The following is a 21,152-nucleotide window of genomic DNA, read 5'->3' on the forward strand; positions in this document are numbered from 1 at the left end:
AGGGTAAAATTGGAGCTCAGTTTATCAGCTAGGAGGTTTGCTATATCTTCTGCCTCATTATAGGTGGTCCTATTTACAATGAGATGTGCACACAACTGTGTCTTGCCTTTGACGTTGCGGACATAGCTAAAGTATGCTTTGTGGCTGTTCTTGGCCTGGGAGCCTGAACTTACCTCAAATCTGGCTTTGCTAGACTTTGTTTGTCCTCTAATTTTTTTTGTTTACTTTGAAGATAATGCTTTTAGCCTGCTGTGTGCTACACCTCCTAAGTTTTGCCATGTGTTTCTTCCTTCTGTTATACAGCCTATTGATTTTGTGATACCACAAGGGTGGCTTGAGTTTGAGTTAGTTGTGTACTTCTCACTGGTGTGTACGGCTGCCTCTATGCAGGGTTTCTGTGAACATGCCTGCATAGGCTGCAGTGTTCTCAGTGTTTATGGGGGCTTCAGATTTGTCCAGTTTATAATCTAATAGCTGAAGGTTAGCCTTAGAGTAGCTCCTGAATATTCTATGTTTAGCTGGGGGTCCGTGTTTTATTTTTACATCAAAGGAGACTAATTTGTGTTTAGACCTTACCAGGGAAGATGTTACAGCATATTACAGTAGGAGATGTGCATGACTGTCCCATATTGGTGAAGATCAGATTCAGTATAGTTGCACCCCTGATTGATATATTGTCTATCTGGTCCAGGGTGTTTGTGTTTCCAAAATCCAGAAATCTCTATGCCTGTATGTTTTTTCTCATATAGGATTCCCAGATAATAGTGGGATAATGAAAGTCACCCATGAATATGGAATTGGGTTTGATGGTTAATGTTTCTAATAAGTTTACATACGTGGTATGGGTATCCTGGGTCATGGGGGAGGGGCTATAGCTTGCATGGAAGTAGTATTGGATTTTCCTATTGTGATTTGAACCTGGAGCAGCTCAAGTGCATTGTTCTGTTTGACCAGCCTTGAAGTGTCTTTATTTTTGATGTAGCTAGAGACATCTCCACCTTTATTCCCTGCCTGTAAAGTAGCTGGTCTAAATTTGTGGAGGGCATAATAACCTTGCATTGTCAGTGTGGTCTCTGCAGCTTGAAGTCATGTGTCAGTAACTGCACAGATGTCTTCCAAGAGCTCAAATAAGTATATATAAGTATAGTCTAGGGAGGAATGTCACAGGTCATGTACTCCCACATGGACTATGACTGAGTCATACCATAGTATCATAGGATGTTAGTAGGCTAATAGTTCTAGGGCCCTTACAAGCGTAGCCACATTCTACCTTTATATCCACCATCAGCACCAATTGTCCTGATCCAAGAGGGACTCAGTAGAACCCCTGTGGTGAATTTACAGTTACACATCCAATCATCCACATTACATTTGAAGAGGGCCAATGAGGTGCTCTCTTTGACATGAAGTGGGAGTTCATTCCAAAGGTGTGGTAACCTCTGAGAGACAAAGACAACTACAGTTTCCATCAGGTCTAAATGAGTGTTAACCAGAATACCCCATTACTGAAGGAATGCTCTCTGGTATTTTGTAACAACACATACAGGGATCTGCTCCAGATGCAGGAGAGCCACAAGGATGGGCAATTAGTTGTTTAGACTTTTAATATTACATAGTGCCACCTTGATATGGTCCAGTGGTTTATTTGTTTTGGAATTTAGTTTTGCAGGTCCATCAGCTGGATTCTGGCTAAAAAGGACATAACGGAGGCACTAAAAGCTTTCACCTGTACGAGAAAGGTTTGGAGTGAGAGATACAAACCATCCTTTGAGAAGCAAGTGCAGCTATCAAGCATCTAATCCCATGCTAGATACATACTAGAGCCCCTTTGAATGACACGACGTGTTTAGTCAATTGTTTAAATCAGTCATCTTTTCTTTGTACCATTGCATCATTTCTGGGGATGGAAGTAAACCACTTATTACTATTATTCCCACATTTCTGGCATGCATGGAGAGCTCTATCATGTCTCTCTCTCTCTCTCTCTCTACATATATAGATGGATGTGGGTCTACTTTTGTTTATTGAAGCTCTTTCTTTCAAAAAACAAAAGCAAAATCCCAATTATGCAAAAGTGCACTTAAATGAAAGTGCACATTTGCGAAAACTGGTTCGCCGAATTCATAAACTAAAAAATAAATAAATAAAACACTGCAGAGACAGTTTTGCAGGGGGCAAGACCCCTGAACCCCCCATGGGGGTCTGCAGTACTACACTCTTGCTACTTTATATATATTAACTCTGTGATCCCACTACAATGGGGAAAAAGGTATATTCCCTTATCTCCACTGTAGCATGCATCTGTCCTGTAGTGTTTCTTTTTTTTTTTTTTTATTGCCGGTTCGGTGAACCGGTATTCACAAAAGTGCAGTTTCGTTTAAGTGCACTTTCACATAATTGGGATTGTACTTTTGTTTTTCAAACGAATGAGCTTTCGATAAACAAAAGTGGACCTCTATATATATATATATATATATATATATATATATATATATATATATATATATATATATATATATACATATATAAATATATATATTCACTTTAGAATTTCAAAATTCCGAACCATCGAATTTCATATGATCGAGACCATATGATCAATGTTTCAGAATATTGAAATTCCAAAACAAATCCAAAAACCACCCCACAACAATTTAAATATTTCTGTAGGGGGGCAAGCCTCCCTGCACCCCCCCCACTCCACCGCTACTTAAATATTCCAACTCTAAAATCTCCCATTCCGCACTGTATGCAGGTCTCCATTCACAATGTCGAGATTCCGAAAGTTCGATCATATGGTCTCGGTCATATGAAAATTGACATTTCAGGATTGTGGTATTGTGACGTGTTCCCATATATATATATATATATATATATATATATATATATATATATATATATATATGTATGAAAATATATATAGTTCCCCTTCACAAGATCGAGTTACTGAGAGCTTGAAATTCATAAGCTCGAGCCCAGAATCCCGAGTTTTCAGTAACTCGAAATTGTGAAGGGAAGAAAAGGGAAAAAAAAAAAACAAGTTTACTTACATGTTTGCAGGGGGCCGAGTCCCCCTGCACTCTCCCTGCTTAAATATATCAGCTCTGTGAGCACACTATAGTGGAGGAATGGAAATTCTCCCGTTGTGTGCTTCTGCATACAGCGTGGAACGGGAGATTTCCCTCATCCTCGTTGTAGTGCGATCTTGGAGTTGGTATATTTAAGAAGGGTGGTGTGGGGGGTGCCCCACTGCAAAACCCTTAGAAAAATGTTTTGCAGTTGTGTTTGTTCCCCTGCAGAATTTCGAGTTACTGAAAACTCGAGATTCTGGCTTCGAGCTTATGAATTTCGAGTTTTCAGTAATTCAGAGTTCTGAAAGGGAACTATACATATATATATATATATATATATATATATATATATGTGTATATATTCCTGAAAGTTTTGCATGCCAGGTCATTTACCTCAAGATTCGCCACCACCACACCATACTCATATTTGTCTAGTTTATGGGTCCTCACGGCATTGTAACTTCACCAATCTTGTCCCCTGAAAAGCAGCTCAGTGTCACCATGCTTTTGTCCATCCTTGTGAGTGAGAACTAGTGTGCCTAATTATGGGGTTACCGATCACGAATGCATTTCTGTTTGTGTTTGAAGATTACCTTGGTGTTATAGTCCTGGTGACTCCCAGCTGTGTCATCCATAACTGGTGTCACAGAGGCATGTTTATGCTGGAATTTCCAAATACTGGATTGTTTAAGTGCCTCAACTTATGATAATTTAGTATATGTGGAGTGAGCTATAGGTAAAATGCTCACATGATGTGTTTCATTTGTGAGAGTATGTTCTCAAATTTGGTTAGGTTCTTGCAGCTCTCACAAATAAACAATGATGAGTTCATTATTTTTGAGCATCAGGCAATTCTTGCAGTGCTGAGGCTGGCACCACAGGGTGGACTATCTGGCAGACATTTTATTTTGAACCAAGAGTGCAAGATGTGTTAAGGAAGAATAAGATAAAAGCATTTCAGCTCCTTGATTAAAGAATTAGTTTAAAGAAAAATAGTAGAACACATTAATTTATGTTTTAGTACAAAGTTAACAGTATGTAGTAAATAGTCTAGTCTGTAGAAATGAAAAATGTTCAGTGTTGCTATATGTGTTGGAACTACAACAAATCAGCCACAGTTTAACAGAACACAGCAATAACAACTTGGGATGATGGAAAACATCTTAGACATTTAGCTGTGTAACTGGCTGATTTGGAACTGCCTGAAAACAAGCATAGGATCTGAACTATACTGACTATCACTCACCACATTAGGAAAAACAGGGTTTAATGCCAACATTTAGACTGCTTAAATGTCAAAATGCAGGTCAGTTATTTACTGGAATTACTAATATTGATACCTTTCAAGTGTCCAGAATTTTGCCTCATAATTTTAGTCTGCTTCTCATAAAATGTGTGGTTTTCTGACAAATCCCAGAAGACTGAAGTCACTAAATAATGAAAAACATTTCAGCTTCAGACTTCATATTCATTCAGAAAATGCATTGTAATGCAAAATCTGTTACTCTACCAACTTTTTTAAGTTTGTAAGAGCAATATCTAAAATCTGTAACTATTTTGCAGCCTCCCCCCCCCATTATTTTAAGCCTTGTTCAGACTTTTTGTATTAAGATGTTGAGAGGTATCCTAACATAGGCTTAAGAACCTTAGATAAAGCAGACGAAGACTATCAGCATGAACTTAAATAGACAAATGAAAAATCTTCACTTATATATGTTGTCTCTCTTTTAATTTTCTGCAAGTCTTTTGGATTTCTATTACCATGACAGGAATGGACCCCATTCCTTAGTCAAAGTACGATTAAAGTTCATGAAATAAGCATTGTTTCAGTCTTTGATGTCAGCCAGAAGGGATCTTTGCAGCACCTGTAATGTGCCTAGTAATGACTCCTTCTGCAGTTCATATGGAATTGCATGTATTGGTAACATATCTAAATGCAACAGTAGATTATTTTTTATAAGACCCATTGCTCCTACTACTATTGGAATGGTTTGGGTATCTTTCTTCCACATTACTCTCATTTCTGCCTGAAAATCTTGATATTTTATGAGTTTGTGTCTCTCTGTATGTAAATGAGGTGGTGCATAGATAAAAGATGGTAGTTGTGTTCTACAATTGTTTGCCTTTGGGAGATGATGGCTGAACCTATTGGATAAACACAATTTTAACAGGTGTAGAATAGACTTCTACGAGTGAGCCACTTCCATCCTCTCTCACACTATTAAAATCTCTTTGTCTCTAGACCATTAAGACTGCAGGCTCTATAACTGGTAGTATAACACTAGAAGCCCATTTCTGCATAATTTGACATGAAGGTGACATTCCTTTACTAACTCCCTGATCTAGGCTCTCTGATTACCACTTAGTATATGCCCCTATCTTTACTTCTGATAATGAAGTGTAAGGAGTAACTAAAACTATGCATACAAGTTGCAGAAATGAGATCATGTGCAAGGCTGCACAGCTTACTGTATGTAACAAAATGAGGAGCTTTGTGATCTACCAGATCTTTAGAGTACAGTCGTAACTCCTCTGTCTGAAGTCAGCAAAGTAAGGTCATCTGGGCATCTTATAAAGATTGTCCAGTTTTGACCCCTTCAAGAACAGTTTCATGCACATACCATTGGCAAACTCAGGACATGCTGTAGAGATTGGGTGGCCTATAACTGGTCAGGTGTCCTTATGTTGGATGACGCAGTGGTGCACTGGTAAATGTTGTCACTTCACAGCAAGAGAGTCTCTAGTTCGATTCTTGGCTGGGGTGCCTTCTGTATGGAGTCTGCATGTCCTCCCTTGATCTGTATGGGTTTCCTCTGGGTGCTCTGGTTTCCTCCCACTTTACAATGACATGCATGTGGAGAGTTTCTCCCCGGGCCTCTACTGAAAATTGACTCATTTCAAGTTGGACTTTCCCAGTAAACAAATGTTAAATAAATATATAAATAAAGGTCAATCTAGGCTCTATAGTCCAGCTCAATTTTCTGCTACTCCAGCCCTCATGAGGAGAAGTTGACAAAATTTGAGTAACTGTCAGTTTTAATTTTTACTTCCCTCATTTTCATTCTTATATCGGTCCTTTTTATTTAATGTAATAAATATAATTTATCTGTTGATACTATATATAGTGATGCAACTACCATGGATTTTGTGTTTCTGATCATTTCTGAATGCCAGAAAAAAGATAATTGATGCAATATCTTTGAATTTTTTTTAATTTTATTATTTATTTATTTTTGTATTTTGCATCTACCTTTTTTCCTTGCCATTTGATTGTCTCCTTCTGTCTGTTATTGTTTTCTTTACTCCAAGAGAACTGATAGATGCCTGAGACAATTTCTTCAAATGGGAGATCTTTCAACACACATGCTCATGCAGGCATAACTCCTCCTACACCCTTACCCACACACATACATACACACCTTGAAGTACCTGTCATTGTACACACCTGAACACAGGTACATAATTACATTCTACATGTAAAGATACAAAGCGAAACAATAAAAGTTATGTAGCACACATACTCAGAAATGTGCATTTACACTGAAACACACTACATATGATCATCTTACTTGTCTTTAAGTCAGAAATGGCATTAATCAACCATTAGGCATACCTTTTATCCTCTTTGCCGATTGCTGTAATGCTGCATTTAAGATTTATCTCAAACAATTGTTTCTGCAAAGAAGTAGCCTTTCTGATAATCAATGCTTTCCTTTTTTTTTGGACCAGAAATTTGAATTTCTAGTAACTTAGCCTGCTGACTGCTGCCACCATGTCAGAGTTTTCAAATGTTGTTCTCCTTCAGTGAACTAAAATGAAAATTTGTGATTATTGCAATGAACCAAAAACCCTGCTGTTAACCGTTAATAGAGCAAATACCTTCAACCATGATTTGTGTGTGTGTGTGTGTGTGTGTGTGTGTGTGTGTGTGTGTGTGTGTGTGTGTGTGTGTGTGTGTGTGTGTATATATATATATATATATATATATATATATATATATATGTATATATCATTACAATAACATTTAAGGGGGGAATGCATTTGCTGTCATTTTCTGTTAGGTACCATATCAACTTTACAATAAGTATTGAAAGTCATTGATTAGATTCATAAAGCTTTAATATAAGCTATTCTTAGATACTTTATTTTAGCTCCAATATAGTTCAGAGTGGATTGTCTCAGAATGCCCCAGAATAAAGGCTTCTGAAATAATGTATTTAATGAATGGTGATAAAGAATTCTGCTTATACTTCCTTTTCAGAAAAAAATTAAATACTACTAGTACTTATTTTTTCCGAAGTAAATGTAACACAACAGGATGAATAAAATCATAGAATTAGCAGCTGTTAAATGCCGTGTAAGTTCATTGCCCTTCAGTACATGAACTTAAAGTTGTATCAGCCTTTTATACTAAAGATGTATCACAGAGATAATCATAAACCAACTCGTTGAATGTTTAATGAATCCTAAACATTTGTGTACTATACAAGGTTAAATAAGCATCAAAATATAATATTTAAATATTGCACACATCTAGTTAAGAAATAAATTTTACTAATTTAGAATTTACAAGTAATCAGTCAACCTATTTGTGTTAGCATTTAGGAAATTTGATCTTTTGATAACTGTTTTGGTTCACTCACTTTGTGTTGTCTCATTAAGAATAAAAGCACAGTTAGAAAACACATATGGATGTGCAGCAGTCAGACTGCTTTGATCCCGGCTGGTTTTAATTTTTCCCTAGGAAGTAAAAGTACTGCAGAGGAAATTGTCTACTCTTGTATCTTTTTTTTAGATAAAAGGCGAAAGTTGCTTGCTGAGCAATCAAAGTCTGAAAAACAAAGTGAGTAATTTAAAAGCATTTTCCGTGTGGAGTATGTTGATGCTAGTACCACTGCTGGAACCTGGTTTAATTATTAAGAATGCATGTCAAACTTTCTATATCATACCTCGTTTTATTGTTGCAGATCCAATGGGATAGGTTGTAGCATTGGAATATTTACTAAAGAACTCCTAAAAGCTTTAAAGCCAAGAAAATGAGCAGAACCAGAAATTGTGCTCACAAAAATAAATATAATTTGGATTTAATACAATATTATAGGAACCTAAAGCCCTTACTATATCCCCTACAGATTGAATGGTTTTCTTAACTAAAGTGGGATGCAAAAATCAATGAAGATAAACTCATTATGAAGGATTTTTAATTAAGAAAATACTGACAGCATAAATTACATAATATATAATAACATGATCAGATATTAGTTGGCTGTCTATCCAAACAATCTGGAACAATTGAATGAATCCATTTATTGTTGACAATATCGTAGGGCTTGTATTGTCAGATCTTGACCCTTTTCTGTTAAGCCATCATTATGTTTTAATAATTGTAATACCTGTTTTACCCTAAGAGTAAAATCAAAAGCAACCATAAATAAACCACTTTCACCTCATTTTGTCAGTGGAAACTATGATTTAATATATAATGTAGCTATGAAAACAGACTGGGAAATAAAGCTTGTATAGATGCTTTGAACAAACTCCGTACTCATATACCTTTCTAAACAAATACTGATAAATTCAACAAACATCCTTTGGTTTGAATCCTAACGTTAGTAAGACATATCATAAATAAAAAGACTTACTAGTCACGTTTCAAAGTTAACCTAGTCAGAACAGGAATTTAAATGAAATGATGTATAGACCCTACATCTTTACCTTACCAATGCTTTCAAGTCCAGCTATTAGTATATCCACAAAGCAATAAAAGTACATTATAAGTCAGTGAATACGGCATATTATCAATAAACAGTGAAATTATTACTCCTTTAACTCAATATAGTAAATATATTTGCTGGAATATTTTGCTCAAACTTCATAAAAGGTAAAGACATATTCCAGAGCAGCACAGACACAAGTGAAGTTGTCCCTTATATAGCTTCAGCTAAGATAACTTCCTATAAAAGATGACAAAATAATAGTATGTATATATGTATGTATGTATGTATGTGCATCCATGATCTATGTTGACAGGCTATAATGTCATCAGTTCACAAAGAGAGTGCTATGATGTTTCACATCAGACCTAAACAATTTTAAATTTATTAGCCTGACCAGTATGCTTTAAAGAAACAACGACTGTTCCCTAATTTATCTTTTCCAAAACAACCCTAGAGTACTACATCTTGTATATGTGAAAGTGTATGAGTTTGGTGAAAATATTGCTTCTGAGTCTCATGGTATTCCTCAAAGATTTTACAGCAGGACTTATTGAAGGACTATCTATGAACTCTGATTAGTTTGAACTTGTTAAGGCATTTGTCATTACTTCACATAAGAGATTAACTGGTGGAGTGAAAGTATTAAATATGCAAATTTATACAGACTTTGAGGGATAAAACCTAGGTTATGTTACCAGATGAAGCATAACAAGATGGAGTTACCTGTCCTTCCTAATGAATACTACAAATGGTGTGCTAGAGGTACCTGTACTATGGACACATTTTTTGTAATGCTCTTTTTAGACACTAACATGGTATATATTCTCTGTATAACCAGATATGCTCATGATTGCATATAAGTCACTTGTGTTCTGTGACACTGAAAGAAATACAATATAAGGTGCAGATAGTCATAGCCCCACCTTTAATGTCAATTAAGAGTGATGGTATAAACTATATAAATTATGATTATAAAATAAATGATTGCATTACAAAATCATCATTAAAGATATAGGCACAACAACAGCCAACAGTTTAATTTCAAGTAGTGCATATATACGAAATTCTGAATGATATATCATGCTGCCTATCTATTTCTAAAGGATACACCTAGTACTTTTGAGGAGATCATTAAATGGGTCTACATCGCTGATCTGATGCATTATTGAATGAAACACTGTGCTCTGTAGACTAAAACAGTTGAAGATACAGTGACTTACTGCAAAAATGAATGCATGGTTAGAAAAAAAATTAACTATTTTAAGATGTTACAGGAATTGGCTTTATATTATATTCCTAATGATTTGCATCAAGGTTATATATGCCTGGTCTATAATGTAATATCTAATTCATATCTGTTTGAAAGTCAGTCTTTATGACATTGTTGAGACAGCTAATACCAAACCGAAGGAACTGGAACTAATACTAAACCTCAAAAATAGAAAATGATTACTGAATTATAATAGACTTTTCAATATGACAAAAGTAGTTTTTACATATAATTAGAAAAAAAACGCTTTTGTCAGTATCCTTCAAAAGTAATGTTGATACATATATGATAAGAAGAAAATAAGAATATGGGGTTATGATAACCAAGCTTTTTTAAAGCAATCGGGTTATAAACTTTGCAATCAGATTTAAAATAACCATGTAAATTAAGCTTCTTTCTTTTTTTTCTGGGAAATATTTTATAGACTAATAGTATTTCTAAATCATTGCTGAACTCACTGAGAATTTTCATAAACACTTTACAATAGCAATACCTTCCCTTCTAAAAGCACTATTTTATCATAATAACAATATGATTAGTAGACTAAATGACAGTCTCATGCTTAAGAATGAAACAGTCTCCTACTGACAATAAGGTATTCTATAACTGTATATTTTTCAGCTGCTGTTCCTCAGTTTGAGTTCGCCAGCATGTCCTTTAGTTCCAGATGAGATGTTCAACCTTTTATTTACAATAATACTGCTAAAAAGTCAAACTACTTCAATATTATTAATATTGCATGAACTGCTCAGAGATAAATGTTTATTTGATGCATGACAGAATTCAAAAATGTACATTCTGAGAGAAAGGTGATTATTGTTGAGTATTTTATTAAATAAGTTGCCTAAAATTCATAAGCAATCTACATTTAAATTGGTTATAGTCATTTAAAATGCTTCACAATGTTATCTCTAATTTCTTTTGTTCTTATGCCATAAATAATTGGATTCAATGTTACGGGAAGAACTACATACAAGCATGAAAATGTAACTAAAACATCAGAACCAACAACATTGTTAAACCTTTGTGTTATAAAGGAAAATAGTGCACCTATATACGCAAATAGCACTACACATAAATGAGAGCCACAGGTATTTAAGGCCTTGTGGTATTCCTGTCTTGACCCAATATTCAAGACAGCTCTAAAGATCTTAGTATATGATAAGACAATAAGTGCAAAATCAACAAGAGCAGTTAAAGCTATTACTATTATCCCATATATGTTACTAGCTGTTGTGTCTGTACACGCCAGTCTTACAATTGACATGTGATCACAGTAAGAAATAGGAATAATTCTTGAGGTGCAGTATGGTAACCTTGATGCAAGCCACACTTCTGGTACAAGTAGAATTATTCCTCTAGTAAAACAAGCTAATCCAATTTTCAACAAAAATGCATTTGTAAATATTGATATGTACCTTAAAGGATTGCATATGGCAGTATAACGGTCAAAGGACATTGCAACTAAAACTGATGATTCTGCTGCAGAAAAAATATGAATAAAAAACATCTGGATGAGACATGCTTCAAAACTTATTTTGTTTTCCCTAAACCAAAGCATTGCTAGAAGTTTAGGCAGGACAATGTTACAAGAGACAAGATCTATAATGGCTAACATACAAAGTAAGATATACATAGGTTCATGGAGACTTTCTTCTATTTTCACAATTACCATAAGTGTAATGTTACCTGCAATTGCTAAAGCATACATAACTATGAATGGTGCAGATATTAAACAGAGTTGCATCTGTGTTCCTGAAAAAGTAGTAAGAATAAACTCTGCAGGAGGAAGTACAATTGTGTTGTCAGTTTCGTTCACCATAATGGGACATCAGAGGATGTTTGCATTCTAAAAAAAAAACAAAATATGTGACCAGGAAAAATGATATGACCAGAAATGATCACAACAGTTTATGTTGCCTGTGTGCAACAAATGAGTCTCTACTAAAAATGGTTAATTGTCGGTCAGTTTAATAACATTCTTCATTTTTAAGGAAAACAGTAACACTCATTGCCAGTCAAGTCTCAAGCATTTATCTTTATCATATATTATCAAAAGTTTGCATATCTACAAACATTTAGACCAAGAAAATGCACAGTATTTAATAAATAATGAAATATGTATAGGTATTTATTTTAGCAAGTATTCATCTTGTTTGAATGATAGAAATATTTTCTCATATTGCAACTTAACAAGAAAAACATTTTTGCTTACTTATATCTAGAGCTGTTCTATGGATTTTTTTTACCCACTGCAAGTCTGTGAGGAAAAAGAGTGATAGCAGTCATTTCTGGTAGCTCATGGAACTCATGCAATTGATGTGAACTTGCCCACAAGTGTGCTTTGTCACCAATACTTTGTAGTGCCTTATATACAATTGCTTGATCTCAGGAGACAATGATGGTGTTGTGCATCTTAGATATATAACAACAATCTATTACTGCTTATGATCTTGGCATGTGATGCAATATGCAGAAGACAATTACTTTGACTTATGTCATTACAAGCTGTAAGTATATTGACATATACTGAGTAAACGTATAATATCTTTACAGGATTTTAAATGGATATCTTAAATATATTAAGATGAATAGGATAAAGTGTAAAATAAAGAACTATTCACACAAATCTATGACATTTTCAGTTCACTGTTTGATCTCAACAATTTTTTAAAAATGGAACAAGTAAAATCTAAACAAAAGGGTGGCATGGAGCACATATTTTTAGTTATCATCAACTTCTTGGTCAAAGATGTGATTATTATGATTTGCACATTAATAGCTAGCAACTAGAAATATACAGTATGCATTATGTATATACATACATATGTGTGTATGGGTCTACTTCTATTCGCTGACAGCCCATTTCACTGAAACCCATTTCGTTGACAGCTCATTTCATCGACAAACATTCTAGGTGGGGGGCTGCACCCCCCACCCACCCCCCAATGTGGGGGGCTGTGCCCCCCACACCCCCCCCAACTATATATAACAACTCCACAGTCCCACAACAGTGGGGAGGGGGGCAAAACCCAGGTTTTTGCCTTGAATACTTTTGTCAATGAAATGAGCTGTCAACGAAATGGGTTTCAGTGAAATGGGCTGTCAGCGAATAGAAGTAGACCCATACACACATATGTATGTATATACGTAATGCATACTGTATATTTCTAGTTGCTAGCTCATTTCATTTCATATATATAGTTGGGGGTGTGTGGGGGGCACAGCCTCCCACATTGGGGGGTGGGGGGGCTGCGCCCCCCACCTAGAATGTTTGTCGATGAAATGAGCTGTCAACGAAATGTGTTTCAGTGAAATGGGCTGTCAGCGAATAGAAGTAGACCCATATATATATATATATATATATATATATATATATATATATATATATATATATATTTAAAATATCTGAAGTATTTAATCCTTCAACAACTCACTCAGATTTAGATGTGCATTATCACATTTCATACATCAGTGTTAGAGTGAGATTTTCACTTTATTCTTAGTGAGTTCACTGTAGTACATTAAGGTAGAGTAATAGGCCTGAAAATATAGCATCAGACTTGTGCATTCATGTATGCATTTGGTTCCAATGAAGGGCAGTTCAGTAGAAAGGAAAAGATAATCTTGCTGGCTAAGCATGAGATGTGAGATGTTAATACATCAGCCATGGTCAGCTGAGTCACTTAACTTTTGCACTGATATGCAAAAGGCCCTTGCAGTACAGAGGTTTTCAGTTTATATTATTCAGGAGAATCAGAATATATCTGCAGAAACTTTGGAGTATTTATCATTAGTGTTATACAGCATACACTGTTATTGTTTATCAGCACTGTTGTTGAAGACAGTATTTGGATATTGTCAACATCTAATACAGCATTCTTAACCGAACTACACTATGTTTAGAATTTATTCTGAAAAGTACAAAAAGACTTGGCCCATAAAGATGAGCCTGAAACAAGTTTTTGTAATTAAAAGATAAAAACATTTATTCCAGTCTCATTTCAGTTGTTCCCAGTTAATTCCAGTACACTACACTTTTCAATTTTTTCACAGTACAGATGAGGAATTTTTTTTAATAAGTCAGATGCTTGGCTGCATCCCCGTTCTGGGAATGTCATTTCTCCTATTTTCTGTATACAGCTGGTACATAGAGTAGTCTACAGAATGAATACAGTGAAATATAAGTTTGTTTTGATTTTTTTTCTTTCTTGCATGTCTTTACTTTCAGTCTGAACACACAGTGTGATACTGGCTGATGAGATAAATACTCTGGTGATAGAAGAGGGGGTATAAAATAATTCAACATTTTAAGGAAAGCATAAAAAAAACAAATGACACAGTGTGAATCAAAATTCAGCATCATGCTGTATATTTTTTCTGATACTTTTAAGCATATGCCAAATTTGATACCAGTTTAGTCATAATTTGATTTATTTTGTAAAGGACTGACTGGCTGATGAAGCATTTCCTAGTCTACTAAATAGTTTGATGAGTGTGAAAGTTTTTGTGCAAGACGCTGGCTTTGATATGAAACAATTCTTTTTTTTTTCTTTTCATTATGCTTACAGTGAGATACTTACTCATTTCATGTGCTGCATGTACAAGAGCAATTCTATTAAACAGCAAAACATAAACACTAAGGCTCTGAAATCTTTGCAGTCATTTTGTTTAGAAGGGCATTGAGGAACAAATACTACAGTACATTTTTCAAATTAGCAGTGAGAAGGGTGATGCATAGGAAGGTGGAAATATAAAAAGAAAGCATGTAGGGTGACCAGGCTAGCAAGAAAATAACACTGTATGCATCACATGCAAATGATTATACAATGACATGTAAAACAGTGTCATCATGCTAAGGAGAAGCATTGTATGTCCAAATGATGAAAATGGACATGACTGCATGATTCAAAATTATATAAAATTAGCATGATGAGGTATGGTGAGGGTTAACCATCATTTCTGAGGGCATGGGTGCTAGGAGTAATGTCTGCTGTAGGCCTGTAGCTAGTCAACATGTTTTACTGGATGCCTTGTGAACCAGTATTCAGGATGTTATGCATCACCACCCTCTACACCACATCCAGTCAGCCATACCACCACTTCCATGACCAGGACATTTTTGACCACTACTGTCTGGATACAGGCACAATATGAGAATTTGAAGATCCATACCACCACTTCCATGACCAGGACATTTTTGACCACTACTGTCTGGATACAGGCACAATATGAGAATTTGAAGATATATGCCATCCCCACATGGAATTAAGTGAGATGTGTGTTTTGACTATCCCAGTGCACATAAAGGTTTATGCAACATCACCAGCCCTTACTATCATGACCCTATAGCATCGATTGGCGATCATGTCACAGATAGTAGCTTCACAATTCTTACACCAGGTTTTTGACATGGTACTGCAACTTGTGGAGCAGCACATTTGGTTTCCATGAACAGTAGGGGACTGAACCATGATTATGTAGGCATTCAATGACATAGATCATCCTCTTTAGATTCTGGAGGATTTGAGTGCAAACTTAGCACCCCACTTACTTCACATGCCATCCAGCATACCAACTACAAAGTTTTTTACTTCATCACCTCTCAGGTGGTGTGCAGTGCTCAGTGTGTTGGATAAATTGTGTACTTGCACCATCCAGCCAGTTTCCATGATTACCTCATCTGCCACATGTCCAAATCTTGCCAAAATTTTATGCAGGGTGACTTTTCATAGGATCATCTAGTTTTTAGGCGTAAATACTAAAACTCATAGAGTCCATGACAATGTGGGTATCAGACCACTCATAAAGGTGTACACTGTTGTGTGTTACAGGTGATGCAAGATTAAACAATGGAACTATGGCTGATGATTTCCATTAGCAACCACAGACTGTGGCAGAGGTGGTCCGTAATGCTGCACATGACATGTAACACCATCAAATGTGCATGTTCAAAATTTTGAAAGTCTGCTTCCACTTCTTGGACAGATATGCTGGCGCACTGCAGTCTGCTCCGGAGACATACATCATGATATTTTTGGCTTGTGCCATGTTATATAACATGGTTCTACAAATGCAGCTACAATATTGGAACACTTTAGTACTACTTGATGTACCTATGACATCAGCAAAGAAACAGCATATTGAGCAGTCATTAGAAGAACTGGCTGTACAGGGTAACTTGCTAGGCAGAGGCAGGCGCTCTACAACCTCTGGTCCATAATAACAAGCCATGACAAGACAAACATAATAAAACTGAGGCATGAAATAACACTTTCAGGTTAGCCAGGACAATGCATTGACCGTCCATGCTTTGCATCACCTATCGCAGTCATAGGGGCAAGAGGGTAGGCAAAACACAGTCATTATTTTCTACAGGTGGGGTGACACAGCGAAAAGGAAGTACCATGCTAGTGTAAGTGGAAAGGTCATATTTGGTGAAATTAGCAGCCAATTATAGGGCTAGGAAGTTTTTGTGGGAGCCAGGGGATCGCATCTTTATATGATGGCGTGAAACTTCCATAGCTGGAACAGTAGCTGGGTGTACTATGTAGCTATATAGTATCAGGACTGAAGCTATCCTCTCCAAAGGATGGTGTGCTTCATCAGAAACATGTTGTACCTGTCTCAGATTGTTTATCTTAATGTTGAATGTTTTAATGTCATCATTTTATATGTGGAGCTTTTCTGCTTGGGCCACCACTGAAAATGGACTACTAGTCCAATCGGATCTCCATGGAAAACAAATGTCAAACAAAAAATAAATAAAATAAAATGAAAAGGAACCCAACTGTAACCTCCACAGCTGAATGTTAATATCTATGACTAACTGTAGAATAAAAATCCACCAAGCTGCTAAAACTCTGCAACACACTCCTTTATTATTAAGCCCTTTTCGTCCAACTGAATTGTTGGACTTCCTCAGATAAAATAAATTTAAAAAGCTACAGTTTAAATAAGCTTCTAAAAAGGTCATATGACCTACTCATTACATATTTAAAGTAAACATGCAATTTAGTTATAATCCACTAAACATATATTGTTACATACGTTATATATATATTATTATTAAAACATATATTTCACCGCCAGCCAAAACATCTTACCAAGGTGTTTTCCATAAAAAACTTGTTCTTTTTAAACAGAACATGCACCTGTATAAATATATGTATATATCTACCATGAGGCTTAGAGACAAAGCCTGGGGACAGTATCTGAGAAACAAGACACCAGACAAACATATTGCATATAAAACCCTCCGTAATAAAGTAAAAAAGCTAATAATCTCTGATAGACAAACATACTTCCTCACTCTCCAAAACAACAATAAAACCAACCCCCAAAGATTCTGGAAGGGAATTTCTACCCTCCTCAACCCCAGCAAACCACCCACCCCTACCCCAGACCCAAACATCCAAGACCTAGACTTAGCTATTCAATTTAACTCCTTTTTCATCGACTCTATTAGTAAACTAACCTCTTCCTTCTCATCCTCCCCCCCACCATACAACTCACCCCCTCCTCCTACCACAATCAACCCTACCCCCATCTCTACTTCACATGACCCATCTTCCACCTCTTCCACTACTAGTACTTCCCCATCAACCGAACACTTCTCAAACTCACCATCTCCACCCCCATCTCTTTTCACCTTAAAACCTGTATCTACTACCACTATTAAGAAACTCCTCCAAAAATTAAAGCCATGCACTAATGCCCCTGATAACATTCCCTCTTATTTCCTACACATAGCTGCAGATGCCATTGCCTATCCCATTAGCATTCTAATAAACCGTTCCATCCAAGAACACACCGTGCCTACACTGTGGAAGCAAGCATTCATTATCCCCTTCACAAAGGAGGCAACAACTATAACATCAATAATTTTCGTCCTATTGCCATTCTTTCCCCCATTTCAAAACTTTTGGAAAAGTGTGTTCACCTCCAACTCTTGCCACATCTCTTAGATAACAACCTGCTAACCCCCACTCAACATGGATTCAGGCCAAACCATAGTACCATGACTGCCCTTTTATCCTTTCTTGAGACTGTCAATAAAGCACGTGATGCTGGACACATTGTCTCTACCCTACTTCTTGACCTATCCAAGGCCTTTGACACCATCTCACACAACCTGCTTTTAACTAAAATGTCAAAACTCAACCTCTCTCTCTCTTCCATAAATTGGTTTTCTAGCTATCTGTCAAATAGACACCAAGCAGTCAGATGGAAAAAGGCTACCTCCCCATTCATAAGCACCCCCACTGGTGTTCCCCAAGGATCTATTCTGGGCCCCCTCCTCTTCAATATATTTGTCAATGACTTTCATCAATCTATCCCTTTTGCAAACATCATTCAATATGCAGATGACTCTACAATTATCTGCTCTGCCATCTCCCCCTCACTACTCCAAAAACTTACTCAGCAAGCCTTTTTAATAACTGAACGCTGGATGAAAATAAACCACTTAGCACTCAATGCCTCCAAAACAAAACTTATGGTTTTCACCCCTTCCAAAGCTGCCTCCTTTAATACCAACTCCTTCACTATTACCAGCCTAAATAATACACCCCTAGATCTAGTCTCTGAAACTAAGCTATTAGGAGTACTAATTGACAATAGACTTAGTTATAATTCCCATCTACTACTAAATATAAAAAAAACCCATCAAAAACTAGGCATGCTCTATCGTCAGAACCAATACCTCACTAATTCCTCCAAAATCGCTCTCGCTTCCTCTTTTCTCATTCCCTCCCTTCTCTATGGTGCTCCACTACTGACTAATCTTCAGGCCTCCTTAAAAAAACAACTTTCTTCCTGCTATAACAAAATAGCCAAATTCGCAAACAGCCTCAGGTCTTCAACCCACCATTGTACTTCCCTTCAAAAATTAAACTGGCTTGAATTACCAAACCAGCTTACATATATTCAGTTGACTTTCACTCACAAGCTCATTTCCAGTCCTTCTCTTTGTCCCTCTCTGTCTACTGCCTTCAGAATGCACCTACCTAACAGAGTCCTAAGGTCTAACCACCAAAATCTATTAATAGTACACAAACCAAGTCATCCCCCAGGCAAACACTTACTATCTTTTAACCTTGCCCGACTATGGAACTCACTTCCTCCATCCATTCGTACTATTACCAATAAACACATATTCAAAAAATCACTTCATACATATTTAATATCCCAATGGGATTGTTCTTGCTCCCTCCCCTCATAGATCTGCAACATTCCATCTCCACTCACACGCACCCTACTAAAGCTTATGTTTCCACACTAAAATTATTTTAACTTAGACCTTCTGAGCTCCCTCCTCAATAACTTCCCTGATTGCTTATCTCAATACTGTTCTTAATTCTGAATGTTTCTCAAATTTATGCCTAAATGTATTTTTCTCAAAATTTTGCCTAAATGTATTAATGTTTTACCTCTACTGTACATAATTGTCTAGTAATTTTAGCATCTATTTAACTCTGCCAATATCACAGTCTTTCTCCTCATCCTTAAATGATTTCTCAATTTCAAGCCTAAATGTATTAATTTTTATCTCTACTCTGTATAATTATATTGTAGTAAATGTATGTACCTAATTTTTGTCAATATTGGAGCTTTTCTCCCCAGGACTCCATTGAAAACGGGTTCTTTTGGCCCAATGGACTATCCTGGTAAACCAACTGCAAATAAATAAATAAATAAAATAAATAAATAAATATATATATATGTATATGCCTTTAAAATCCTAGACATGTACAAAACTAAAAACATATTCGGAAGCCTCCTTAAACAAATTGAACATAGCAAACATGCATATTAGAATTTACCTAAATTATTTATTTATAGGTAGAATAGATATGCATATATATAATTACTTACAAATACTTTCACCAATGACCCCATGTATGTTTGGAGTTCCTAAACTTCACAAAGATATAAAAGATCCCCCACTCAGACCGATAGTGGATGGGAGGCCTTTATTCATATATGCCTGTGCTAAATTTGTAGATTCTATCATGAAAAAGTATGTTACAACAGAGGAAGTTATATCTAAGGATTCCTGGTCATTGTTAGACAAACTAATCACCTTAGAATACAGAACTGAATACAATTTTCTCACGATAGACGTCAGGGATTTTTACACCAGTATTCCCCAGGAACAAGGCATTGAGTGGGTTAGTATGAAAATGCGACAGAAGGGTGCCCCTGAGCAAGAAATTTCTTTAGTAGCAGAACTACTGGATATCATACTGACTCTTAACTTTATATTTTTCAACAACAAGTACTTTGTTCAAACTAAGGGAGTAGCAATGGGTTCCCCATGTAGTTCCAGTTATGCGAACCTAGTGATGTCATACTGGGAACACACATATATTCTAGGTAACCAGGAATTTCAGAATACTATCAAATTTTACACAAGATATTTAGATGACATCGTTATGTTAACAGAGGGAAATAAGAATACAGCAAACACTTTAGTCCAATGGTTAAACACTACATCCAAATTTCTGTATTTTACACGTTTTTGAAAATCAGTCTATATCTTACTTAGATGTTGAATTAAATAAAAACAGGGAATATAACAGCTTAGAAGCTAGGATCTTTAGAAAATCTACATATTCCAACACCTTCTTGCACTATACAAGTGCACATCCTTTTCACCAGAAGCATTCAGTAATGAAGGGTCAATTAGTGCGAGCTGCAAGAATGACCACTAGTGAACAGGTTTCTTTGATGAATGTCTTAATTTAAAAAGGATGTTTTTAAGAAGGGCGTATCCTGTAAAATTGCTAGATGACTTACTAGAGGAAGTAAAATTCAAAAGAAGTGTTGGACAGTATAACCCCATATTAAAACAGAAAAGACAAATAAATAACGTTGGCAACAATATTGATAAGAATTTGGTTTCTTTAACATCTGAAGAACAAAATAAGGGGGTAAACTTTAATTTAGCATGTATCTTGACTTTTTCCTTAGATATTAAGAACATCAAAGATATCATTATTAAAAACTGGAGTATATTTAAAGAAGACATGTTTTTGGCATCTAAAATATGAATTTTAAGAACTTGTTAGAGAGGGACAAAAAGATCTCTAC

The 21,152-nt window shown here is 35.9% G+C and overlaps 1 protein-coding gene across 1 annotated transcript in view; it reads right to left on the reverse strand.

Annotated features, from left to right (window-relative positions):
• Positions 1–7,774: 7,774 nt before the first annotated feature.
• The window catches only part of LOC122802279, a 122,603-nt gene continuing 109,225 nt past the window's right edge, over positions 7,775–21,152 (reverse strand). The window contains exons 5-6 of the mRNA XM_044071929.1: positions 10,953–11,837; positions 7,775–7,824 (exon numbers count right to left, since the gene is read on the reverse strand). Coding sequence (XP_043927864.1) covers positions 7,775–7,824; positions 10,953–11,837 — 935 coding nt within the window. The remainder of the gene's footprint in view (positions 7,825–10,952; positions 11,838–21,152) is intronic.

This window comes from Protopterus annectens, chromosome 5.part0 (genome assembly GCF_019279795.1).
Source record: "Protopterus annectens isolate FY-2018-M chromosome 5.part0, PAN1.0, whole genome shotgun sequence".
NCBI classification, from domain to species: Eukaryota; Metazoa; Chordata; order Ceratodontiformes; family Protopteridae; genus Protopterus; species Protopterus annectens.